This window comes from Temnothorax longispinosus, chromosome 5, assembly GCF_030848805.1.
Source record: "Temnothorax longispinosus isolate EJ_2023e chromosome 5, Tlon_JGU_v1, whole genome shotgun sequence".
Taxonomy (NCBI): domain Eukaryota; kingdom Metazoa; phylum Arthropoda; class Insecta; order Hymenoptera; family Formicidae; genus Temnothorax; species Temnothorax longispinosus.
This window is the reverse complement of record NC_092362.1, coordinates 14847106-14873732: the sequence shown is the minus strand read 5'-3', so window position 1 is coordinate 14873732 and position 26627 is coordinate 14847106. Positions and strand designations below refer to the sequence as shown.

At 41.6% G+C, this 26627-nt stretch overlaps 5 protein-coding genes across 6 annotated transcripts; 3 read left to right on the top strand and 2 right to left on the bottom strand.

Moving 5' to 3' along the window:
* Positions 1-15: 15 nt before the first annotated feature.
* On the bottom strand, positions 16-6089 carry Ir93a (Ionotropic receptor 93a). Its single transcript, XM_071778295.1, is given in 16 exon segments — positions 16-441; positions 549-706; positions 978-1109; positions 1358-1709; positions 1955-2102; positions 2421-2639; positions 2868-3038; positions 3125-3358; positions 3668-3835; positions 4047-4208; positions 4453-4676; positions 4794-4943; positions 5294-5389; positions 5656-5814; positions 5899-5998; positions 6000-6089. Coding segments are annotated over 16 exon segments (2646 nt in total). The 5' UTR covers positions 6075-6089; the 3' UTR covers positions 16-343.
* Positions 6090-8356: 2267 nt separating this feature from the next.
* On the top strand, positions 8357-12931 carry Dok (docking protein homolog). The gene is made up of 3 exons (XM_071779954.1): positions 8357-9087; positions 9435-9608; positions 9729-12931. Exons 1-3 carry the CDS (start codon positions 9016-9018, stop codon positions 11157-11159), a joined length of 1677 nt encoding a protein of 558 aa, XP_071636055.1. The 5' UTR covers positions 8357-9015; the 3' UTR covers positions 11160-12931.
* On the bottom strand, positions 12374-14175 carry LOC139814002 (uncharacterized). The gene is made up of 2 exons (XM_071779955.1): positions 13876-14175; positions 12374-13715 (listed from the first exon to the last, which is right to left on the bottom strand). The coding sequence occupies exon 2, from the start codon at positions 13527-13529 to the stop codon at positions 12999-13001; it is 531 nt and encodes a 176-aa protein (XP_071636056.1). The 5' UTR covers positions 13530-13715; positions 13876-14175; the 3' UTR covers positions 12374-12998.
* Positions 14176-14311: 136 nt separating this feature from the next.
* LOC139813998 (uncharacterized) lies at positions 14312-21255 on the top strand. Of its 2 annotated transcripts, none has more exons than XM_071779948.1 (5): positions 14312-17334; positions 17428-17556; positions 17629-19204; positions 19378-19549; positions 19674-21255. In XM_071779948.1, the coding sequence occupies exons 1-5, from the start codon at positions 14711-14713 to the stop codon at positions 19895-19897; spliced, it is 4725 nt and encodes a 1574-aa protein (XP_071636049.1). In that variant the 5' UTR covers positions 14312-14710; the 3' UTR covers positions 19898-21255. The 2 variants fall into 2 exon arrangements, with proteins under 2 accessions (XP_071636049.1, XP_071636050.1); XM_071779949.1 differs by having other exon boundaries at positions 19649-19867.
* Positions 21256-22008: 753 nt separating this feature from the next.
* LOC139813999 (protein Skeletor, isoforms B/C-like) lies at positions 22009-26550 on the top strand. Its single transcript, XM_071779950.1, has 12 exons — positions 22009-22520; positions 23066-23288; positions 23380-23488; positions 23736-23974; positions 24115-24395; positions 24486-24622; positions 24736-24871; positions 24960-25158; positions 25293-25393; positions 25468-25722; positions 25808-25915; positions 26047-26550. Exons 1-12 carry the CDS (start codon positions 22448-22450, stop codon positions 26235-26237), a joined length of 2052 nt encoding a protein of 683 aa, XP_071636051.1. The 5' UTR covers positions 22009-22447; the 3' UTR covers positions 26238-26550.
* The last annotated feature ends 77 nt before the right edge of the window (positions 26551-26627 follow it).

Genomic DNA, 26627 nt, shown 5'->3' with positions numbered 1-26627 from the left:
GTTCTGCCTCAAAGATAAAATTTGTACAATTTTATTGAGCATAAAATCGCTTTACAAGCAGCTTTCTAAAGCTTGCTTTTTACGAAATACATGACCGCTGTAAAGGAATCTGTGCCGAAAAATCATGTCGTCTAAATTCATAATTACAATATAAGCGGCTTGTTTCATGTAGCTCGAGGAGTCACTGTACTCATGCGAGAATGGTCCCTGTAATTAACACTAGATACAATCAACGATAAAATCTAATTGCGCATGCAGATGTTCTAGCCGACGCGACGGTGAAGCTATTTCGTGAGAAGTAAAGAAGCGTTTAATCTATAATCTATCCACTGCTGTATCCAATTCAAGAAACAAAAGGCTGAATCAGCTTGCGTCGCCTCGACACTTGGCGCTTGTGCCAGCAACACTCGCAGCACAAAAGAAATATCGATCCGGTTATGCCTGAAAGGAGCACAATGACAAGTTGCTTTTACTCCCACGAGATGCTTTATTGCACCTCCCCCTCCCTCCCTCCCATATGGCGGTACCGCAAACGAAAAACACGTTACCCATGAAAAGCACGAAAAATATGCCCTGCATATCCGCGACGTTTACTTTGCGCTCCACTACGACCTGGTTGGCGAAGCTGTCCGAGCATTTGTCTTTCATCGGTATTTGCTCCGCTATCCACTTGTTCATTAATCCAGACTCGTGCATGCGGTGTAACCTGAATAACGAGGCTTATTCACTTAATAATGGGCTCTGACAAAAGCAGACACGGATAGAAATGATCACCGATTTGAGACAGTTACGAAGTGACGACTTATCAATATTTAAAAATTTACAGAATTAAAAATTTGCATGCAATTTACGTACCATTAAGAAAAAAAAATTAATAAAAATTGCATTAAAAAATTTAGAAATATTATGAACCACTACACTGACCACTTTACCGCCGTGAAATTGATTATTGTACAATAAAACGGAAATTAGCTTACTCAGCGTTGATGATTTTTATATAAGGACTATCTTTCGCAATAATCATCGCTATGGGCTCGTCCATGAATTCATCAGTGCTCAAAGAAAAGGCGCATCCCGCAGTTAATAACAGGTCGTTCCTCATCGCGAATCTGCTCGGGCAATACATCATTATCGTCATTCCTATCGGGTGGACTAATTCGTTTGGTATGCAGGATGAAATATTTAAACGACGGTGTTTCCATTTATGGCGAGAGAAAATAATGTTCAATAAGCAAAAAAATATAGAATTTACTTCGTCAGACTTTGCGCAACTTTTTCTCGAGAAAGTTTTTCGTAAATTTATAAACAGCGGGGACGTTTTTTCATTTAAAAATATCCATTCTGTATATGAGATTACCTCAACGTACTTCTCCAGTCGATCAACACGTGCTTGCCCGCCTTTACCTGCTCAATCATTTCCGCTTCTTGCGTCGCGTTATGAATTATGGATCGCTTCAGAAGAGTATGATACTTTTCCTCCTCGGCATTCTTCAGATACTCCTCTAAAAAGCTGCCATTAGGAAAGCCCCAGGTTAATCTGTTTTTATGAGCAATAAGATCATCCACGGTCAGGACGGCAATGTCCATGTTCGGGAATGTCAGGAACGCGACCAAGCTTCCGGAGTAGGTCGCTACCACGACCATCACGACCAACCACCAGACAGCGATCAGCAGACGGGCGCTGTCGGAATGGGGTAAGTACATTCCTCCTAAAATCATTCGTACGCACCTTTGCACTTCTTCGAAAAAGAAAATATAATTTCTTTTATTTTTATTTAAAAACGAGCATAAAAACGGAATGACTTTTCTTTAATGAGAAATTAGTAATTAAAAGAGTAAAATTATTCATAAAAACGAAGAAACGCAATAATGAATACGGCGAATACGTAAAAAAGATGATTTGGAAAGTCCGGGACATCTCGTATGTAAAATAAAAGAAGCGAGCGGATACTACCTTGCTGAAGAAGAGCCCCGTAGACGTACCACACGCATTGCCAGGGGGAATTCAGTCCCGACGTCCTCGTGCTGTTTGGATTACACTTGTGAACCAAGTACAAGATCGGGCCCATTATAATAATCGATGCTGCCAGGCAGGCCCATGTCTGCAAGGAAAATTAGTCCGCTTGAAGGCATGCGTGTATACGCGCGTGAAAATAGATCGGAGGTAACCGAACTAACTGGGAAAACTGTCAATACGCTTCTTGACAGGCTCAATATTAAGTAATAAACTTCCATCCGGCCTCGTGTCGCGCAATCGTCACATAAATAAATTTCCACCTTCACACGTTGTTGCACGTGAGAGTTAAGCTTCATAAAAGTTCTATATTTTTATATGATTCTCACTTTACGAAATAAAATAATTATTTGTCTTCTATAGTCTATACAAACTTTAATTGCTTGGAAACGTACGCATAGTTTACCTCTTTGGTGAAGGGCGCGGTGAACAACAACGCTCTCGAAAGTTGACCCGGTTTTGCAGTCAGAAAGCTATACGTCTGTATAAAAATCGGCAAGGTAAAATTGATCTTTCCTTTTCCCTGATCGTTCACGGTGTGCGCGCAGGCTGCGAGGAGAACCCTCTTGTCCACAATCATATCTATTATCTCCTGCGGTATTTCTCTCGTTGTCGACGTTAACACCTAACACATAAGACACACATCACGCAGTTAGATTTACGCCATACATCGATCGAATGAGCTAAGTTTGGAACTTTACATGGAGATCGTAAAATAAAATTATAAGTAATTCATTTAAATACTTTAGGTTCTTTTTATTATCTAGCGAGAAAAGAAATGCTCAGTGTTCATGTTATGGAAAAATCGTTCGGTGTAATCTAAACTTTATTATATTAATTATTATAGCTTTACCACATCAGTCGTCTGGTTACGAGTGGACTTGATGGTCCGATTGCTCGCCGGGCTGAGCACGGTGAAGGTGAAGTTCAATTTTCTCCCTAGATATTTCATGACGTCGAAAACCAGCCCGCCGTATTCCTTTTCGCCGGAGTTGCTCAACGAGATGACCTGCCACGGCGGATTCTGAAAAAACGAAATTCACGTCCGGACGAGTGCGATCACGCGAGAAAGAGAAGGAGGCAAGACGAGGAGAAGAGATCTTTACACACATGATACGTGGCGACCGGTACGCTGATCCCTCGGAAACCGTGCGCGACATGCGGAAATAAAGCGTCCGTCAGATTCACACCTAAAACGGGCATCCATGTTCCCGAATCGATCAAATGTGCGACGTTCTTGCCGTGAGCGAAAAAATTGCCCCACGTTATGGCCGAGGCGAATCGCCAAAACAGGCATTTACCGCAGACGCCGCCCGTAGCGAAAATATCGTCCATAAGCTTTATCTGCAGGAAATAGAACTGTGAAGCTTCCGTCGAAGAGAATCTCCGCGCGCGATAGCATAGATACGATTTCTCGTGAATATTCGGAAAGGATAAAAATGTCTTAAAAACATGAAAAGAGCACTACAAATGTAGTCTAAAATAAAAACATAGAAATTTAATATGCATATTCTTAAAATCTCAGAAATTTAATTAACTTAATTTGCGTGTATGCGAAATCATGCGCAGGTTTATCGGAAAAGCTGCAGTCACGAGGAATCACTTCTATAGAAATCATTAATCCAAATCGGACATAGTATCAAAGATACGAACTTTGATATTTTTGAGAATTTCCTGACGTCTTTCGAGCTTATTTAATCGGATGAGTTCAAACTCCTCATCGGTCATATGACTGTACAATTCTATTTCGGTCAACAACGATAGCCTCAAAGCATTAGCCAAAGCCGCAACTAACTCCTGGATATAACACTTTAAACTGACCTAAAAATTTTATTCGAAGTACATAGTAAAATAGAGAGAGAGAAAAAAACAGAACATAAATTATAAAAAAAAAAGTCAGTAAAATCTTCTATTGCAATCTTTTTTTATAAATAAAATCATTCTAGTTAATCTTATTTTATTATTTAAATTGTAAACTTTTAAATAGTTAAAATCTGCACACATAAATAAGAGAAAATAATTAATGAATTACATTGCAATATGTGTCGTTGTTCGTCGCATTGTAAATGATAGCCACGTTACTGCCTTCCAATAATAAATCGGTAAAACTAGTAATGTTCGTGAAGTTTCGTGCTACATCAGTGATGACATATAACCACTGGCTGTCCGGTTGAGCCATATTTAAAGTTTTTGTCTAAATATACCAAATTCGAAGTTAAAGAGAGATTCAAAAGTAACAGAAGTAAATTTGTGTCCATAATTTGTGAGATTCTCTACAAATAGCATCCCGTATTTGACGTGAAGCACGTTAATTTTCAAGATCTATATTATAGAAAGATAATTTTACTGCCAAAGTAAACCTCATAAATTATGAACTATTACTCGCTCTGAATTGATGCAAATATAAACGAAACCAAGAAGCTTTCTATTCATCTTACAGCTTCCATAACGTCAGCCGCTGCGTCTATCGTTACGATTACGAGAAAGCATCTTCCCAATTGGTCCACATTCATATTCTCAAGCACGTCACTTATGTAATCTCTTCTGTTACGTTCGGAATTGGCGTGCTTAAAAGCGAACAACGATCTAGAAATTAAGTGAAATTTCTTGTTTGGCAACGAGGTCGATATGGCTTCTGTGACACTGCTGATCGTGTCTCTATCTACAAACCATCACGAAATAAAACGCGTTTTTAACGGAGATGCCAAGATGTAGGAAAGAACGAGAAACGTAACGGGATAGAGAGAAAGATGAAGGATTAATGCTTAAATTGCGTCACCGAAGGTATCGTCGTGCAATATGTTGACATTGTTCCAAGTCAAAGCGTCGACCGCCCGCATGTCCAAGAAAATCTGGGCCAATTCTTTTCCAGGCGATATTAAGGGAATGCTCACACCCTCCGAATCAGGAAGCCGTGGACAATCCTGGTCTTTAAACAAATAAAATAAAACGTACGATACTTTATAACTTTGTCAGTGTTAGCTGTTTTATAAAGTTTAACGATTTAATTAAGTACATTAAGATCTCTACGGATGTGTATATCTGGCTTGTATGAGGCAAAACGTATTACGTTGATGTAACACGATGCAATTCGTTTGGTGACGGTAGATAACAAAATTGAAAAGAGCACGATAACGATATCTGCAAATACCTAACGTATTATGTCACCCACTGCAATCGCGCGATTCAGCGCCTAATTTTATATCCGTCTCAACGAGCAAATAAAAGGGGAATTTTTTAACGTACAATTTACTGAAAGTCTTTTTATATTATACGTACCTGTTATCGCTAAATGCACAAGCTCTTCTTTACGCGCTGCATCGTGAAGCTCCCACATCTGATGACACGTTGTCACGGATAAAAGCGCCGTGTAATCTTCATACATATATTAAATGAAAAAAAAAATTATTATGTAACTAAATCGTTCTAGCTTCGTGGACGAGGAATTTATTTAATTGCTTAATATATAATACTTCCACGTGATAATCGTATACTATTTACATTGTACTCTTGTCAAACGTACACATGCAATCTTATTATACCTATTCCGAAACATTTTGGATGTATAACCCGTGGTATAAGTGAATGAAGATGAAGCAGACAAACGTTACAATTGCAACGATATTTGCGTTTGCTCTTACCTCGAAGATTATTTATTTTCGTCCCGCGAAAGACACGCACATCAATGTCATTTGGATACATCTCTTTGCTCGTAACTTTCGCGATGAACTTATAAATATTGTTTACCATGTCCTGATACTCGACCTTGTCATTGAAGAAACTCTTTTCGATGACGACCGCTGAGAGATTCAATGAAGAACAGTTTATTGTAACATTAATAAAATAGAAAAAAGCGGAGGAAGAGAAGAGTCAGGCGTGTATACCCATTGAGGCGTTGGTGGATACCAGCGACGGAAAGTCATTGAAAGCGTCAGCCGAATTAAGAAGCCACGCGAGGAAGAAGACGGAAATCATGTCAATCGACAGATCGTATTGGTGCCTGTCGCGTCAACCGGTCGATATATAAGCGAGGACATTGTTCAATAATATATGAGTTCATTACTTTCCCGATTCATTATTATCGCATTAATCGGAACTTAATCAAGCCCGACCGGAACGCAATCGTGGACTGAGCCGTGCTCCGTCGCTCCGTGGTTTGTGGTTTGTATCACGAAACAAAGGAAAAAGGTCGATCCCTTTAATAACTTATCAAGGAACGATCGAATCTCATCACAGCTTGAACGAAGTGCATCCATTGACCTACACGAGCGGAACTAGATTGAATTGAAAAAAAATCATCGCGGGAAAGTAAAATGCGTCGAATGTTATATATTCAATCAATTCTCCCTTGGCCCGGATACCCAGGAGAAAAGCCGTCCGCAAAAAGTTCGTCCTCTTTGTAGTTGTTTCTCTCTGCAGATCAATGAGATAGAATAAGTTTTGCGATCACCGAACATTGTTTTATTTAACAATATATTGTGATTTAGTTATAGTAATTGTTGTAGATTCCAGATGCTATTGCGTTGTGCTATTTTATCTGTAAAGAATAATTGCTTCAATACTGCTTGTGATAGAGAGATGATAATGTTCCGCCAGTGACTAATATTTTTCTTGTAATAATAATTAATTCTCTTATTAGGAATTAATTTTTAATCCGCTCGAAAGAAGTTTTATTTACTATAGATCCTAGATGATTTAGATAATTAAAAACGCACTTTAAGATGTTTTTATTGAAATTTATAAATATATATTTTTAGTAAAAATATACAATTGTATGTGTTTTTTTTTGTTATATATCTGCACATAATAATGTTATCACAAGAATGTAATCGCAAGAAGAGTTTACAGAAAATAATTTTGCAAGAAAGTAAAAACCATGAAAATAAAGCATTTTGATCATTTAATATTAAATTGAGAAATCTTTGATGCTTTTTCTTAAGATTTTTATAAATTAAAGACTCCAGGAGGTTTCACTAAATAAATTATTATTTATAATATTGATCTGCTTTTCGTAAACTGTTTTTTTTTTTCTAAGCATAATAGAACTTTTTATATAATAAGAAACACACTAGAATTTACATTACGTTTAAAGATATTTCCATAATGAAGAGAGATTTAACATAAAAAAGTAACATCCATGGAAGAAGTAGTATATATATTACTTATAGAATACTCATAAAGCAGTCTTGAATTTTTGAAAACTTGAAGATTACATCACTCTCTTGCAGATGTTAAATGCAGCAAACAGTACGTGAAAAGTAGAATATTACGAACAAAAAGTCAGGCAGGATAAAATGAGTTTTTTTTTTATCACTTAGTTTTATTACATGCTATCTGTAATTACTCGATATCTCTTGGCGGAAGGCAAAAGGCGAGACGGAAAAGTTATAAATGCGTTGCGGTCTACCACTTTTCTCCGTCCGAAGTTAGCACGTGATAAGAACGCTATCCATTGTCTGCGTTCTATTGTAAATGCCTACGCAGGAATAAAGAACCGAAGTGGAATCGAAAAGTTCATTGTATAGATACTTTAAATACTGGCTATTTATTTGCGAGTGAAATTCTTTGTGCATTTATTCAATAAAAAAAATAAACATTTTTGTATTTTAGTTTAATACATATGGTCTACTAAATATGTATAAACGGCAGTGGCTAATTTATTTTCTCCTTTTTCTTTGTTTTGAATTTCCGCGATTACTGAAATTGCTCAAATTGCAATATCAGTTTAAAGGTGTTAGATATATTGATTTTTCATTAACCATATGCGAGAAATGACATAAACAAAGCACACATATCCGAGTTTTCGAACAGGAATTCCCGCTTTCGAATTTTGAATGCAAAAGTGCTACAGTCGAGTGAAGTTAGCCCCTATAGTTTATGCCAGCAAAGCAAGCATATTTATTCATTTAAATTCGAATCTTCACGTATCTTTACACTAGAAAAATAAGCAAATATAGAGCATTTTAATTGTTTATTCTGAATATAATTCTTTAACGTAATTTTTTTTGTGTAATTACATGACGCGTTAAACTTCGACACTCGACAGTAACAAATTACGATCAACGTGTAGTTATAACAAACATGGAATGCGGCGTGTATATCTTCATTCAAAATTTACATTCGCCTTATTCGCAGTAATTTCTTCTCGAAATCCCACGAACATGGATTCGATTCTAGCGAATTTATCGAGAAAAGAAACGAGAGACATCGGGATTTCCACAGTGAAACTCTCTCGAAGTCGAAGAGGAAGAGGGAAGAGTGCCGACGTGCCGACGCAAATAGGTACCGCGCGGAGCGGCGCCGGCGATTCGAACGACATCGTGCGTGCGCGCGTGCAGTTCCGGTGCGCGCTATCCGGCGCGCTGGCGCTGGGCGCACGCAACGCAAGCGGAGAGCAGGCGGTGCGGGACTGCGGGACAGTGCGGGATCCGGGATACGGTCGGTCGCGCGGACGACGGACGTGTCGGTGTTGGTCTCGGTGTCGCGCACGGCGCGGTGCGTAGCGCGTGTGTGTCGCATTGTGCGTTATTACGTATACGGCGCGCGGTATCGGCATACGGCGTACTGGAGCCTGGAGCCCGTTCCGAGTTCTGATCAGTTCTGATTCTCCCGTTCGCGCTCGACGGTGGTCGTCGCACACGCTGGCGGAGTGTTACAATATCTCCTCTCCTCTCTCCTCTTCCCCCTCGCCCTAGGTGAAATGTCAAGCGTCCCGCGTTACCATGGGCTGAATCTCGGCGTGCCGTAAGCTGTCAGATCGCGCGCACGACGAGGCGAGAGGACCGCGTGCCCGGGGGAGCGACCTGCGACAAGCGCGGAGACGCGAAGGCCGGAGTGAAAGTGGACGCGCCAAGTCGTTCTCGCGATTCTGCCTATCTTTCCCTCTTCTTTTCCCGGAGGGCCGCGTAAGCGTTTTTCCCCGCGACGGGGACAAAGGGTGAGACCACGAGGAGGCGACCACCCACCGTCGTGCGACCCGCGTCGATGTTCGATCGTCCGCGATGGAGCCCGAGGAGCCTCTCATGCAGGGGATACTGCTGTTACCGCCGCAGGGAATGCTAGGCCAGCTCAAGGTTGGTTTCTCGCGGCGGAGATAACTCGCGGGATGCGCACCACGTTCGCGCGATACGCGATATCGCGTGCACGCGCGCGCGCGCGCGCGAACACCAGCGCGACGCATCATCCGCGAACGGCTGTTCGTTCCCCCTCTCCCGCTCTTCCCCCGTTTTTTTCCGCCCTTCTCTTCCGGCTCGACCTGCAACAGGTACACGCGCACGCCAGCACGTTTTTTAAACGATCATTCAAAAGGTGTATTGAGAGAACAAATTGTATTTTACATTCTGACTGCTCTCCTCGCATCATCCAGCCTCTATCTCTTTTTTACATAACGGGAAGATCTCATGCGCCCATTTGTTTCCAGAAATCGTGGCACAAGAGATTCTGCCAGCTCTTCAGGACGAGCAACTATGGGATCAAACGTGTCGAAATCTACGACAGTCAGGAAGAAGCGATACTGCAGTCTCATTCCCCGCGCATCGTCACCCTGGACGCCTGTATAAAAATTGCACCCAGCAATCAGTCACACGTCTTCAAGGTGCGTATTTGTTCTACTCTCCATTTGTTTCCAGCATCGCTCTGCATCTAACAGTTTTTTTTTTTTACTGTTTGCTGTCTCGAGAATGACCGCTATTTAATGTGTTCGTATTGCATACAGGTGGTGACTAAGTCGGGAATACACTATTTCGGCTGTTACTCGGAAATTGAGATGACCCATTGGATCACGGCGTTCCAGTTAGTCGCGTTCAAGGACAGTGCGTCGAATCAAATAGAAGAAAACAACGATCTGTATTGCACTAGTGGGGAAGGTGTATTCTCTGTGAAAGTTGTAGAAACGGACGCGTCCAAGCGGTGTGGACTGGAAGCGAGAAACTATACCTTGGTAATCGCCGCGGTGGACATGAAGCTGATGGACGGTGACATTGTTCTATTCACATGGCCGTACAGGTACATCAGGAGATACGGATATAGAGATGGGAAGTTCATCTTCGAGGCTGGAAGAAAATGCGTATCCGGCGAGGGCTCCTTTCGCCTGGAGCACGGTAGCCAACAGGAGATCTTCCGGTGCATGTACGCTAAAATGAAGTCTATGAAAAAACTATTGGACGAGGAAAATAATTCAAGCATAGAATGCAACGACACTCAATTCCAGGCAGCCTTGTCTATGGAGCCTGGCTCTAGAGCGGCTCTACCTCCCTCTTCAAACAATTCCTCGAGCAATTTGATCGACATAGAGTTTTCTACCACGCAGAATTCTCAGAAGCCCTTGTCGATCTCGTCGACGAGCATGGATTCTGCGATCTCGTCGAGCAGATCGATAAACAAATCCAAGCCCGCCAAACCACCACGGAAATACGTCTTCGGTAATCTGCTGGAGAAAAGAAGTCCTGACTCGGAATTCCTAGATTTGCCCACGTGCGGGGAATATAGAACTATAAGCCAAGGAAATTCGCCGGAATTATCTCACAAGACCATCGGCGGGGTTATGCGCGAGGACGAGGAGAAGCACCCGTACGATTTAGTGGAAATTAGGAACGACGCTTGGAAGACGCACGGTATCGATAGCGTGCATCATACGGAAAGAGTGAACTCGAATCTACCCGATGAGAGAGATAAGGAGAACGACAACGACGATATGCAATACGAGATTATGCTGCCGATACGGAATCACGATTCATTCCAAAATTCGTTTAAAAGCAAATGCGGCGACAACGCAATTGTCACGCCGTCGGCGATGCAAAGTGTCGCCAAGACAGACGAATCGGATTACGATAAATTGGAACACTTTGGATCCGCGACGAAACTTAGTCAGAAGTCTGCGTATAAGTATACGAATTCCTCGCAAAGCGTACATTCCAACGTTTCTCACGGAGAAAGTTCTAATCTTCCAGCGTGGTCTAGTTACACTATCGTCGAGGATATGTCCGCTATCAGGCTGGCCGACGACAGTCATCTCGGTTATGGGATTATCCGAAAGAAGCAGGATCTCCCTGAGACAGCTTCCATTGGCAACACCACGGTCGGTCCGCAGCATAAAGTTTTCAACGACAGCGAATACGCAATTGTATCGAAACCAAAAAGGGTGTAAAGTACCCATACATTCGAGTATCCTTTCAAAATACGATGATCATGCCATAAATTCGCTTTTATAAAATTCTTATCTTTTTTTTTTTAATTATTTGTAAGGATATGAAGAATATGCTAGTCTATATCGCGTTAGAATAAAAGTATTGCTCTTGTTTTACAAATTGATTGGCACGTTACAAAACGATAAAAATAATATCGTTACTTTCGCATTATCACATTTGTCGAACATTTTTATTCGCTTTCTACATCATTTTTTAGAAACTAGTCTTTTAATCGCTGTCATATATAAATAGGATATCTAAAAAAATGTAAACTTTCAAAAATTCTATAGATTTGTGCCTTCTTATGAAAGATATTCTAGTATTGATTAGGAAAGCTCAGTGATTAGTATTTTATCTAACTTCATTCGACTGATTTATCAAAATACCTGTATAGTGCCTTATAGAAATGAAAATATTTTAATTGATACCAAAATAATACTAAATCGTTGTAAACGTGCATGCCGCGTTGAAGTCTTGATGTTTGAATATATATATTGGTGTACTTAGAAATTTATTATTACATATTATTACAGTCATAATTTTCTATTACTAATTTACTTCTACTATGATTATACCCCTGTTATCGCTCTTACTCTATAATTATTGATTATATGGATAATTCTATTATTTTATATCTATTAATTATTATATTTTTAAATTACAATGCGAAAACACGTTCTATATGCAGGATTATAAACTTGATTCATTTAAACAGCGCGAAACTATCTATATAAATATGTACATAATTTAATATAAGTGCTTTCGTAAAAAAATAACAAATAGATCACAATTGGATAAATTTATAAATATTTAACAATTATATGCTGCCGCAATTTTATACATACATATGCATAATGAATATTAGTGCTTTCATATTAGTGCTTTCGGTGATCGAGTCGATCAACCGTCTTAATATAGACACTAATCGTATGAAAATTATCACATTGGATTTTCTAAATCCAGAATATTAAAAGTACAAAAAAATTGTTTTTATTAGGATGTTGCATATCTAGTATATATCTAGTATATATATTACAAATATGTATTACATGTCTACAGTGAAGAAACAGATAGGCTAACTATTCGTACAATAGAAATCACTATTATTCATTATGTTCAAATTAATGACTACAGGTCACATGCAATACTGATATATATATTATAAGAATAAATATTATCTTTTATACATATTTTTTATTTACAGTCTTTTTACAAAATTGTATAAAGTACCATAATAATTTTAAGAATTTATTGAGAAGCCATTTTGTAACAATATGTCCTTTGTGCCAAACAAATGGTCTACCATTGATTGAAATATCAATTTATACATAGATAATTATTGATAAGAACTCTGCGCAAATCAATAAATTCCGGAATATATTGAACAGAAGGCGAAAACTATTTTTTAGAACAAGTATTGTTAGTTTTAGCAGATATATTAGGAATATAAAAAAAATTATATACATGCGTAAGGTTGATTCTTACTGACGTGTAATTCTTTTACATATACTTTTTTTGTTTGTCAATATCAACAAAATTTATATCCGCAGATGAATTTTGTTTTAAAATAATATTCCAGTCAACGTGACGATACTTTCACCTAAATGTAAATTAATGATTTTCTTTCAGCACCGTTTGTATCTTTTAAAGCGACTTGCATACCTTTTACGGCTGCATTTATCAGTTTTATATATTATAAACACAAATTACGCAATAAATTTGTAACAAAACATCTGCATTTGCCTACACTTATTGTACTTTTGTTTAGGGTAGGTACAGACTAGTCTTTGAAGGAAATTTCAACTCCCCTTTGATTCTCCTATCACTTTAATTTCGTCAGGGTGTTCGTCGCCCACTTTTATCTCGCTGGCGTCCTTCTGGTTCTGCAACTTGAGCTCCTCCTTCAAAACGGCCTCGTAGTAACCGTCCGTGTCGTTCATTACTTTTCGTACGGTCTCCCCCTTCAGTGCCATAAGCTTCTCGATGTTTATTTTCCTATCTATTTGCGAAAACCACCCTAAATTGTCAGCAATAAGGTGATTGTTCTTGCAACCGTCGCATCTCACTATCACCACCCCCTTGTCATACGCCAGCTTCGATATCAGCTTGCTGGTTCTCGTGTTGCATTTCGTGCACGTGAACATCAGTCTCATCTTTCTCTCCAGCTTGCCCAATTCTCCACGATTGCTGCCGTCTTCGTGGGCGAGTCGCACGTGACGGAGCGCCCGGATGCCGGTCGGCTCGCTTAAAGCCGGAGCGTAACAACGTGCTGCGTGCCGAGCGCAAGCGACACGTGCACCAAGACGCAGCGCCTGTCGAATGGAAAACATCTCGATCTAGCGTTCGCGGCGACGTCGCACTCCTCGGGTCCTGTCTCGCACCTTTCGCAGGGGTAAAAGACGAGCTAAACAAGCTCTGCGCTTAAAGACGCGCGTCTACGCGCACAGATCTGCGTACGATCGTCCAAGAAATGTCGAGAATCCGGGAACGGGGATGATTCTGATTGATCCTGCGACCTGCGACAAACATTTAGATACGTCATACGTTCCTCTCGACTCCCAGAAACTTTGTTTTCAGACGACGTGACGATCACGCCGGTCAAAAGTCGTTTTTTAGGTTATATCTCCGCTTTTATAACCTAAATTTTTTTTTTTTTAGGATCTAGATTGAACTTGCCTAAATTCGACCACTTGTATCGGTTATTCGACACGATTCAAAATTACGTTTCAGACAAGAGGACGACCGGCCGACGACAAAATCCAGTAAAATCATACGTGACAGGTGACGGGAGCCATGCGAATTGCGAAGATGCGAAGTCCTTTGGAGCTGCACTACGTTACACTTCTCGCACTTAAAATAAAACGGATTCTCTGCGAATAAATTACAATTATAGGGATAATCAATGAATTGTATGGTCAGAAATTATGCAGCAAGCAATTCTTCACCATTTATTTATTTTTTCTTTTCTTCTTGGTGACAGTGGTGCGTCCGTAAAACCGTTATCTTCCGTCCGTGTCGATTGAGCGGGAAAGCGGGAAGTCCGGGGATGCGTTCCAAAACTCATTCATGAACGGCACTGCGCACGATCCGCGTAGATGTATGTATGTAAACAAGAATTTGATTTAAACAGTTTACGTTGTAACGTAAATAATCGTAACTGCAATCGTTTAAGGTAACGTTGCGGTGCGTAGCGGAGCGGACGTACCAAGCGGATATCTCATCGCGAAGAGACACGCGAGTTGCTGATTACCACGGACCGTTTTTCCGACGTGAATATTCGAGGCGCGAAGTGACGCGCACATTCTAACCTACGAGCCTTGTCGTTGACGACAACAGACGCTAAAAGCGATCATGAGCATCGAGGCAGGATAGGTATGTCCGGCTTCGTTCGTCGCGCACGCCAAGCAGCGAGGTGAGCGAAGGGATTCATTGAACGGCCGGACCGACGCGCGACTGAAAATCGCGGTATGAAAGGCCGCGGGTGCGGAAGAATGCATCGTGGACAGCTAGTATGGAATACGATTCGGAATCCAGCTGCGAGGGCCGTTGTCTGAGAGACTTCGAGAATCCGGACGAGCCGGCGGCGCGTGAAAAATGCGACCGACGCGAGAACGCCCCGCGCCACTCGCCACCACCATCGTCGATCGAGCCGTCGGCGTCGGGGTTCAGGTCGAGCGTCGGCAAGAGGAGTCTCTCCGCCCAGGTGATGGAATATTATCGCAAGTACTCCCGAGACGCCAATCTCGATCAGTATTTCTCGTTACCCGTGTCGAATGCTCCGCAGGAGGCGATTAAATACTATTACAGCGTGTACGAGTTGAGCGCCCAGGTGGGCTCGTCCAGCAGGCAGGACTGCGTCGGCGAGGAGTACAATCTAAAGTCCTATGTGCCGAGAGAGAGGCGTAGGTGGGTAAGACCCCCGTTGATCGGGCAGTCCTCGAATACAGACGCCTCATCCAGGTATATTCAACCGTTGACAGATATCCAGACGCCGTCGCCCGATCTCAAGCGCGTCACGCCTGAAACGATACACGAGGAGAGGAGTGACAGTCAGGAGAAGTTTCCGGAGGTGAACGAGAGAAAACTGTCCTCGCCGACCTCCAGCGTCGCGTCCTACAAGCCGCTGGAGTGGGACAGCGGCGCGGACGTCGGTTACTTCAACTCCATCGCTCACAATAAGCAAAACGACAAGAAGTTGAGCACCATAGAACGTATGGCTCTGGCGCGAGGATGCTCCGCTGCCCTACGCCTAGATCCGGAGGGCACCACCGAATCGGGGTTGCAATCCGGGAAGAACGCGGCGGCGCAAGGCGGCTCGAAAGCCGCGTCGACCGCTCCCGACGCGAACTCCACACCGTTGATCGGAAATGTCTCGGGATCGGAAAGCGAGATAGAGATAACGCCGATCGTGAAGAATCATTTGCCGGGAATTATAACGGGAGATGACATAAAGTCGCAGGAGAGATGCGTTCCGAGCGAGATCGCGCAACCGAAAGCCGCGGTGAGGCCTACCAGACTCGAGATACACGACACCCCCACGTCGTCGTTCGTGTTTGAAGTGCCACCGGCGAAATATTCGACGGCGGAGAGAAGGATCGTGAGTAAACGCAGGGAAGTCCCGCGTCCGTCGAGTTCGCCATTGAAGAAGAGCATCTCGATGAACGTCATACCCCCGTTGTCGTCGAAATTCTCATTGAAGAGAAGCCAGAGCGAAGTGAACTTACACGCTAAAGAGAGGAAGACTGTGCTTCCCCTGATCTTCGACTCCACGTCCTCTATCGCTACCGTGGTGAATAAACCCGCCACTTGCGACAAGGTGATACAAACGAGTCCCGACGTGTGCGCTCAGGAATCCGTTGGCGTGCAGGTTTCCGATCTCGAGGAGAACAAATCGCCAACAGCGGAGAAGGATCCTAATCTACAAACGGCGATACATTCTATTTTGAAAAGGTCTAAAGGTACATATAAGGTTAAAAATCCACGAAAATCGGACGCTTCGCGTTCGGTGGGCGGCGACGCCGAGGTCGGCGCGGACGCGAAGGAGAGCCAGAGACGGCCGAACAGCTCGGACATCTCGCAGAACGCGTCGACCTCGGCGACGCCGCAGCCCGACGAGACGGAGAACGTGTCCGGGAGAGCCAATAGTTTCGAGTACTTCCCGGGGCACACCTACGCGAACGTCCCGAACGAGAGGGACAGCCACGTTTCCTCGGACACCGGGAGATCGAACTCGACGTTACCGAACAGCAGTTCCAGCGTCAACGACAAGCTCTGGGGAGATTCGGACAGCCTGGTGCGAGATCTGGAGAGAAGCGTCAACATCCTGAAGAGTCTCGTCGACGCTAATAAATGCGACAAGCAGATCAAGAAGAGGCTGATACAGCACGTGATCAAGCGGCTCGTAACCGCCAAGTACACGGACGACAAAATTGAGCACAACTTGGAGGATAACGTTCCCTGGAATCCGGACGATGCCAGGAACAAGGTTTACCGAGCCGAGCTGCTTCAGGCCCTGGCGAATAAGCACAGCACCACCGAGTCCTCGGACGAGTGGAACCTGCGGAAGAAGGACGCGTCCATGCAGAAGTCCATGGGGACCGCTAGCGACGTGATAAAGGAAGTCGCGTTGGAGAGCAGTAACAGCGACAAGTTCGACCGACATACGGATAGGACGGAGATGGACGGTAGGAAGGCGCGACTGGGACTGAGAACGGACGATTGTCAGCAGACGAGCAACACGCCGACGGATCCCGACAAGAGCGAGAGCTCCGAATGCTTCGTGCCCCAGCGCAATCATAAGAATGCTAAGGTAAACGACATATTTTGCTTCAAGGAGAACTGCAAGTTGCCGCACAGAGAGTCGACCACGACGAACAGCATACCTCCGGATCGCAACAGAATCTTGTTGGACGCCGTCGTGAATAACAGAAGAACGCCGGTCGAGTCCAACAATAACACGGATAACAACACCGACTGGAGATTACCGACGACGTCGTCCGAAAGACAATTTGAATTGAAGAAGTGCAGCATGTCCGAATCCGGCGACTCCAAGCTGGTTAATTACGCCGAGATGGAGAAGAGAAATCAACTGATTTGGATTACAAACGAGATTAGCCATCTTTGTAACTTGAAAAAGTATGTTTTACACTGTTTTCCTAACTTTTTCCGTTTCAGCAAGCTTCTTTTAAATGCTGTGTCTTTCAATTTGAGTTTTACTTTATTTGCTAGATTGCTCGAACAACCCAGGCGATTAGAAAGACCGAAATCTTCGCCGAGAAAATCCAAATCGGCGAATCTCAAATCGAAGCAAGCAGCGATACTTACAAGACGGGAACAACACGGAGACGTCTTACACAGGTAATTCGTGTTTGTTTGTAGTGTATATATATAACTTGTGCAATCTAATGCCATTTAATTTCGCGTTTTCAGGAGCGTGTCCGACCTGCGAGAGGATTCCGTTAACGAGCCATGGTCGTCTCACTGCAACTTGGCTGCGTGCGAAGCTGCCGACAATATGGTCCAGAGGATCATGAAACGTAACAGCTGCACGCAAACGGCCACAGGCGTGGCGAGCGCTTACTCGAAAACCGGCGGAGAGATCGTATCTGCCGGCAGAACGCGAAGATCTGCGAAGCATGTCGTTGTTGGAGTGCAGACGCTACCTCGGGAAGCCTCTTCGACACCGGTGACTGCGGCGGAGTCGGACGTATACGACGCGAAATACGCGAATCTGCAAAAACCGTGCGCGCATTATCAAAATGGCACCAAGTGCAGAGATCAATCGTGCCAAACGCACACCGTCCCGATTGTGCAGCGCACGTGCGTGCGATGCAAACAGAGCCCATCCGAGACAGCCTTGATCAAATCGCGAAAGGACCATCAAGGGGACGTGCCGGCTGTCTCGCAGCAGACGCAGACAAATTACGCGAGCGACAACAGCGTGACCGAGCCTGCTCATCGCCGTATATCGCAAAGTAACAACGTCCAGCCGAAACAGAAGGAGGCTAAAAATCAAATCAACGCGTCCAAATCCAAATGCAGTTGTACACGTGGCGTTTGTTCATCCGGATCTGACAGCAAGGGCTCCTCGGGCACCGTTAAAGCCAAGCGGACTGAATATTACAAACAATCATTTACGACATGTCCGTTGTGTTTTAAACAAAAACCTGCTGTTAGTAATACCCTCTGTGGGGTGTGTCAAAAGAATCCCTCCTGCACGCACGATAACATCTCGGGGATCGAACCAACCTGTGGGAATGCGTGCGAGTGTGACAACCTTCCTGTTAACGACGCGGATAGAAGGATTATTATTGGGAAATCTCGACAAAACTACAACGCAGAAAGCCAGAGCAGAATACGCGCGCTGAACTACGGCGAACAGAGTGACACGGAGAAGATTTGTGATTGCGCGAACGATTGTGCTGCGTGCCATAATTCGGGAACCACCGCAGGAACGTTGCGCGAATGTTGTTCGAACGGTAAAATCGACAATAACGGCTCGTGCCGTTTTGAGTGTCACCTAAAGATAGCGGAGCATCAACCGCAGACGCGAATTTACTCTGACAGTTCGCAGGACAGCGACGTGAATCAACACCTTAAAGTACAAAGTAGCGTAAAATGCAATTGTGATGAAGCTTGCTCCTGTAGTAATAATCAAGCGAAAGACGTTGTCAAAGGGAAAGCGCGCAAGAGTTACGCGTCAAAACCAAATTACGTAGACAATACTAGTATTAATAAGACCGAGAGAAATTACAAACATTGCCGGGCGTGTGGTGCCATGTATCAGAATACCAGGAAATGCGGCTGTCGTCAAACGTATCCCAAAGCTGTCGCGTATGAATTATCGTTTACAAAAGAGAACGTCTCGAAGAATGAGATCTCGGATATCGTGACGCCGAAAGTCCCCAAGCAGCCGTTGAACGCGGCAAAATCTGATGCCTGTCCTTGCGATATTATAAAAAAGAATAATTCCAACAAAAATCTTCATCAAATGAGTACATTGCAGGTAAAAATTTGATTTAGTTTAATAAATGAAATATTCAACTTGAATCTAATTGACTTGAAATAATTTTTATTTGTAACGGCAATATCCTGAAGATTGTTTAATTTCAAAGAGGATAGATAATATTGCATTACAGTCTTTTCGGATTAATGGCATTTCAATTAAATCAATTTCAGGATTATTTATCTAGAAATAATCCCGAATTTGTGGGCAATGCGGAAACACGCCGGCAGTATTTGTCGGAAATATGCCAGTTGCGAGAATTGAGGAAAGAAAAGCGAATACAGTTATTAGCGATGGCCAGTATATCGAGCGTTATTAAATCCGCACCAATACGAAAGCCAACAGGTAAGATTACTTATGTTATAAATCTGTCAAATTAATAATATAATCTATGTTTTGTTACACTTTGAGAAAAATGTGCAAATTATAGCACATACATCTTAGATTTCTGTTTAATACTTGATTACAGTTTGCATACAGCGAAAAATTACCGACGAGGAGATGAAGGAGAGATCACGTAAACGATATCTCCGGTTGAATGAAGTGCGATTCAAACGACGGCAACAAGAACGGCAAGAGGAAGCACGTCGAAATAAGCTTATGGCCAAAATCTTTTGCAAGAGATTGCAGCAAAAAGTATTAAGGGGCCAAGTAGATTTATCGCAAAGCGTAAGCGTTATATCTAATTTGTAGAATTATTAGCGCCTACTTACGTCGAGTGCCGTTCCATTTTTGCAAATATTTATGACAAGAGCTATCTCGCGTATTTTTATTAAAATTTTGTTACTGCAAGGTTATAAATTTGCATATTAAAAAAGGTATATTTCATGCACAAAAATTTGATCATCTTAATAAAAGAATATTGTCAAAATTTATTCCGAGGATTGATGAAAAACTAATATTATTTATTTTAGAAATTTTTAATAAAGATAAACACTTGCATTTTACAACTATAAACATATTGTATATCTTTACTGCAAAATTGTATAAGTTAAGTAAAACGGTGCAATTCTTATATCAAATCCGTTATATTATTTTTTAAATATAGTAAACGTTTTATTTTCCTGTTACGTATTTAACCAGCTTTGTCAAAATTGTTACATATATATAACATTGACGTATAAAAATGAATTACAAATCTCGATTTTGTGCGATTTGAATGAATACAAAATAAGCAAATTTTAACTAAATCTAACAATAAGAGATAGTTCTCAATGTCATACTTGCCTTAATTTCTATCATTAAGTGAAAAAGTTCTAAGATATTATATTTCTTGAAAAAAGAGAAAGATATATACGTTTTACATTTTAATTGTATTATCTCAGGTAGTTACGTTAAAATTTGTATTACGATGTGTGTCGGTTTTAGTAAAATTGCACAATATGACTTGGATTTATGATCTATTTATGATTATATATATATATCGAACATGTACTACAGATAGTGGAGGATCTAATCTGTTTCAACATGTAGAAGTTATTCGCATGACTTTATCATTAAGTCTATCTTTACGAGTGTAGACGACATGACTAAATAGTACAAAAGAATATCAAATCTTTTTATATGCGTTTTATATACTTTACACACGTTAGAGATACAAGAACATATTCTTTAGGACAATGATCTGTATGTTTCACTTTTTATTTCTTATACAGATATGGAAATCAGATTAATGACGGTATAATTTCGCTGACGTCATATTTAAATACAAATGCATGTTAGGTATATATAATTACGGTTCTGAATAAGAATCCATGTTCATCAATAAATAAAACGCTGTGCTAAAGTTCTTCTTTACATGCTGGTGACATCAGAAATTGAATTCGGCGAAATTATATCCGTATTAATTCTCGATACAAATATAACGGCAACAATTCGTTTTTATTCGATAGTAAAACACGTGTAGTAACAAAATTATTTTCACGTAGTAAAACATATCATTGAAACATACCATCGATCATAAAAACTGAATGCTTTAAAATAAGAGAAACATAATTATAAATATATAGTACCTGAATCTTGTAGTATAGAATTTTTTATTACATATACGAAATAAAACTTAATGAATTATTAAAATATGTGTATACTTTCAAGAGAGAGAATTCGTCGTTTTATCTGACCTTTTAAATTTCGTTACAATAACATTATCTATGAAACTTTGTGAATTTAATATTTAACTGATATATTAATAATTTTTTAATATTAAAACAACGCGTTTAAAGAAAGGAGAGGCTTGAAAAATTAAAACACCCGAGAAACATTTTTATTCTTAGACTTTTTTAATTTGTTGCGTTCTCGACTAATAATTATCATTTTCTTGAATTACTTTCTACTCTGTTATAGTTGTACTTCTTGCATCTTTCAGATTTAATTTTTCTACCGCATTTTCCCTGCTCCCTTGCAACTTTTCACAACATGCCACTCTGTTTTGCTCCAAAAGCTCCGAGTAAACGTTCATCTTATGACTTATTCTAACAAGTGTGGAAAGCGCGACGCAATAATGCAGTTAAAAGAAATGCTCTCCGCTCTCTTGATTTCGGATATTTCATTTCGGACGAAAATTGAAAGACTCGCGTATTTCGAATATTGTCGAGGGCACCTCGGGAAGATGGACGATTGCATTAATTGTTGTCTGGTATTTTTATTCATCTGGAAAAAAAATCCGAGGCTCAATTAACGATTGTTTTGTCGAAGGGCCCCGTTTGTGGTCCAACGTCCTCGCGAACTGGATTCCGGCGGATAACGCGACAATGACCGCGACCGAATGAATTCGTTCTCCCATCGTCGATTGGTCCCCCACGGGCGAGCGCGTACTTTCTCCCGGGGAATGTGTGCGGCCGTTAGCGGTTGTGCGTGGAGTCGCGTCCCACGAAGGCCGCGATTCGGCTTTCTAGTCGCGTTTCCGCTCGTTTCCACCGCGAGACCAGACCACGGAGAATCGGCGTGGCGTCCAGTAACGAGTTCACCGTGATACACACGCGGAGTTCAACCCCCCCATATTATTATCCGCGTTAGTTTGTTGTCGCGCGCGTGGCACCACATCAGATCGCTCGGGATTACTCACCCGCGGATTTAGCCCGACTCGCCTGATTATGAACAATGGATCGCCACGGTTGCACGTAGCTTCCCGATTATCCGTTCGTTCCGGATAACAGCTTCTCGCTCTCTCTGTTCGACGATCTCACGGCGGTCTCCTAAAAGTCAGTCGACACACTTTGGAGCACTTGGGAGGAAAATGAAGCGATGGCAGGTGTCGTGAGAAAGAAGGGAACGAGTGCCCTCGTGACGCTTCTAGGATACTTGCTATTTTCCTGCGGTAATTATCAGTCAGAAATCTGTGCTTATTGCAGAAAAATACGCATTAGTGAAAAAGGAAAGGAGATCGAAATCTCTGGGGAGCCCTGGAGAGAAAGCCGAAATCGAACCGAATATCGAAGACATCGCTTTATCCGGCATCGATGTCTCTGACACATACGAGTCTCCATACGCGCGGCAGGAAATCAGTGGAGCTTGGAATCGTGAATTCGGAGCAAATTTATTTTAAAAACCTTTCTTAGACAATTGTTTTATACTTATATTATATTGGGAAATATGTTTATATATTTTTTCATAATTAATTATATTTTACGACATAATGACACTTATTGTTAGCTTAAATATGTATTACCTCGATTGCGCTAAGAACTTGTAGATGTTGAAAATATCTGCAAACAAATATTTTCAATTTATTTATGAAGGTATGAATATTTAAATTTGTGAAAGAACGTGCCATAAAGTTAAACAATCACCATATTTTATGCTATCATATTTAAGAGGTTCTTTCATTAGGTAAAATAAATATTTTCAATTTAATGCCGGCAGCTTATGGACAAGAGGATAATGGAGAAAAGTACAAGGGAAAATATCTGGGAAAATTAAACCCGTATCACCACCAAGTTTCCGGCGATGTCTGGGCCGTGGACCAGTACACCTTGCTGCTGACGTCCTTCAATTACGATGGCAATGGAGCCGACACGTTTTTCTGGGCAGGCGCATCAAATAGACCGGGCCCGCAAGGATTTATCGTCCCCGACGAGTGGGGCAAGTAAGATATATTTCTTTTCGTTAACTTAAAAAGAAAACCTAAGGAGATAAAGTGGAAAAATCGCATCTCGAGTGTATGCGTGTTCTTTCAGAACAAACATATTGGACCGGTACTTCAACAAGGATTTTACATTGACTCTGCCGGATAATAAGAAAATAACGGACATCAAGTGGTTCGCAGTGTACGATTTAGCGAGTCAGGTATTATACATTTTAGAAGAACAAGAATTAATTAAGTCTGTAATTCACATAAGACCTATTTAAAACATGCGAAGCGTCTTAGAAGTTGTAGACTCGTTTTATTCTTGTTTGGAAGTCTTATACTATCGTTTTCGTAACATTTGTAGTTAATACTACATTGTACAAAGCAATCTCGACACCTTTTCTACGACGATCAACGTGGAATCTGTTTGAATGGTTGCTTGAAAAATGAATTCTTCAATCGTAGAACACCTTCGGCGATGTCTACATTCCGGAGGAGTTTGACCCACCCGCCCCCCAGAAGATATCACAGCTCTCGAAAAGATCTCACAATATTTCGTCGGAACCCATCGTGATCCTGGACTCGAAAACTATCAGCATCCCGCAATTTACGTACGACGGGCAAGGTGCAGACACGTACTTCTGGGTCGGCCTTGGCCCGCAACCGTCCAGCAAGGGCCAGAAAGTACCAGATGAATACGGATAGTAAGAGGAATAAGATAAAATTACAGAATTCTATCGATGCGAATAAATTAATTCGCTTATAAATAATCGTAAAAAATCTCACGGTGCTATAAAGTTATCTGGAAATATATATAAAAGAGTTTGCATTTTTCTCTTTCTAGCATGGATTCTCTTAGGTCATACAATAATGAGGATATCGTGCTGGAGCTGCCAGGCGATAAGACAATCTTCAACATAGACTGGCTGAGTGTTTACGACATGAAGACTAAATCCAATTACGGTTCTGTCATTATACCGGACGGACTCAATGTGCCGCCGTCGTTGATAAAAATTATCAAACAAACCCAGTCTCTCCCGAATTGCGTTCAGCTGCACAAACGATATCAGGTCGCCTGGGAGATCTTTGGTCCGCAGATCACCATTCAATTAACAGGTCAAGTCGGTATGTGTTAACAAGCTCGTAGATTCTCAATTATTGTTTCTCAAAAATCGAGGCTTGAAAGAGAGATCACTCGTGTTTCTATTTTTCCAGCCGAGGACGAATACATGGCGTTTGGTTTATCCGGTTCCGAGACGTCCAGCCGAATGGAAGGCGCGGATGTGGCCGTCGCGTATATGGACGACACACGAGGATACGCTACGGACTACAATATTACGGCAAAGGCGCCAGTGTGTAAAGTTATTTAAGTAATCTAATAATTTCGTGAATATAAATGAAAGAGAGAGAGAAAGAGAAACGAAAGACGACGCATTAATGAGAATTTTAATGATTGTGGCGACAGTGTGGGAAAGTTCTCGGTCAGTACAAAGGAGTCTGCAGAGACGAACTTCTTGGTGGTTTAGACAGCAACCAGCTCTACACCGCGGTGAGAGAGGACGGCATCAATACCATCACGTACAGGCGTACACTTATTTCATGTGAGTCACGTAGCTAAGCGCGCTTTTTTTCTTTATAAACGCTCGTCGCACGACGCAGATTATAAAAATGTATTTTCTTTTTGCGCAGCCGACGTCGGAGACAAAGAATTTCCCACGGATAAACCGGTGTACGTGGTTTGGGCCTTGGGCAGGCTCGATAAAACTAATAACGAACCGAGCTTCCACGATGTGTATCCGAGAAGCGATGTGGTGCTTGAGTTGAATCGTAAGGAGCCGGAGAACACCTGCATCGATTTCACGGAGCATAATAAGAAAATATTTTCGAGGTGCGAAGAACGAATATGCGTGTTCACATCATATAATACTTATATATCAAATTATTTTTCACATTGCATAGAACATATCAATTATATATTTTTCGGGGGATTTTTTGATGTAACTGCTGAGATAATTCTTGCAGAGAACCTTGGCAGAAAACGGAAATATTCGACAGAAGTGTTAGAACGTTCAAAGCAACCATCGGACCCTCCGGAGGAAAACGGGGATACGAGGGAATCACAGGTACAAACTTAATTAATCTTGGCTATTGCTTATCGCTTTTACGATGCGGAGGACTCCATGAAATGTGTTCGCAGGTAAACCGTCGGTGGGTCTTGCCTGGTACATCGAAGGCGCGTTGATACCCGAGTTATACCTACGTCGAGGCTTGACGTACAGCTTTCGCGTTCATGGCGGAAACAATCCGCACAGCGCGGAACTCTATCATCCGTTAATAATAACCGACGAGCCTCATGGGGGATACGACACGCTCAGCGATCTCGCGCAAAGCAAGATCAGGGTGTTGGCTGGCGTTGAACTGACTAGACGAGGTCGACCGCGACCGACCGCAGGTTTGTATAGATTTCCCTTATTCAAATCAACGTTTATACAAATTTAAATTTATTCGCATTCTTTATTCGATTTGTTATCTTCTAGTTGGGCCGCTTTGCTTAAGCAAGCACAATGGTCGAGACAGAAGACTGGATGATAACTTCCCATCGTTTAAGAAATTCAACCGGACCCTCGTGCAAGTCTGCGAGCCAGGTAAAACCTTTTTCGATCTTAAATCCTTAAAGTTTTCAAGTGGACGTTGATTGAAGTTCAAATGTTCACGTTTTCGAGTCACGATTATCAAGAACGATTCTCTCTCACATCTTCCTATTTCTCGTGTGCAGGAGAAGGCGGCAACTTGGTAATAAGTCCAAACTCGTCATGGCCCGACCTGGTTTATTATCACTCCTTCACGCATGCAAATATGGGATGGAAGATTCACGTCGTCGATTCTTACACACCGAAGAACGGTGCAATCGCGCATAAACTATCATTATTCATTGTAATCGCGACTGTACTTCTCGGTCTATTATAAAAATTGAGTGCATAAATTCATAGAAAAATATTTCTTACCAAATATTTTTCAGTTCACATAAGGATGCATTAAGTTATTTTTAATGAATGACTCATTCTTGCGCTTCAACGTGTACATATCGATGATACAACATAAAGACGTTACATTATTGTACGGTTTTATTGAATTAAGAAATTAATACAATAGTTCCTATAATAAACTCTATATTTACAGATTTAATAACAAGATCAATTTTATATGTGCATTTTTTCTCGTTTTCATCACAGTGAAAGAAACATTAATTTGTAATCATAAAAACAAGAGCAGTTGGATAAAATAAAAGAATGTTAAACGTCCTCAAATTGTCGCAATAACTTTTATTTTGTATACCGTTAATTAACATTACATATG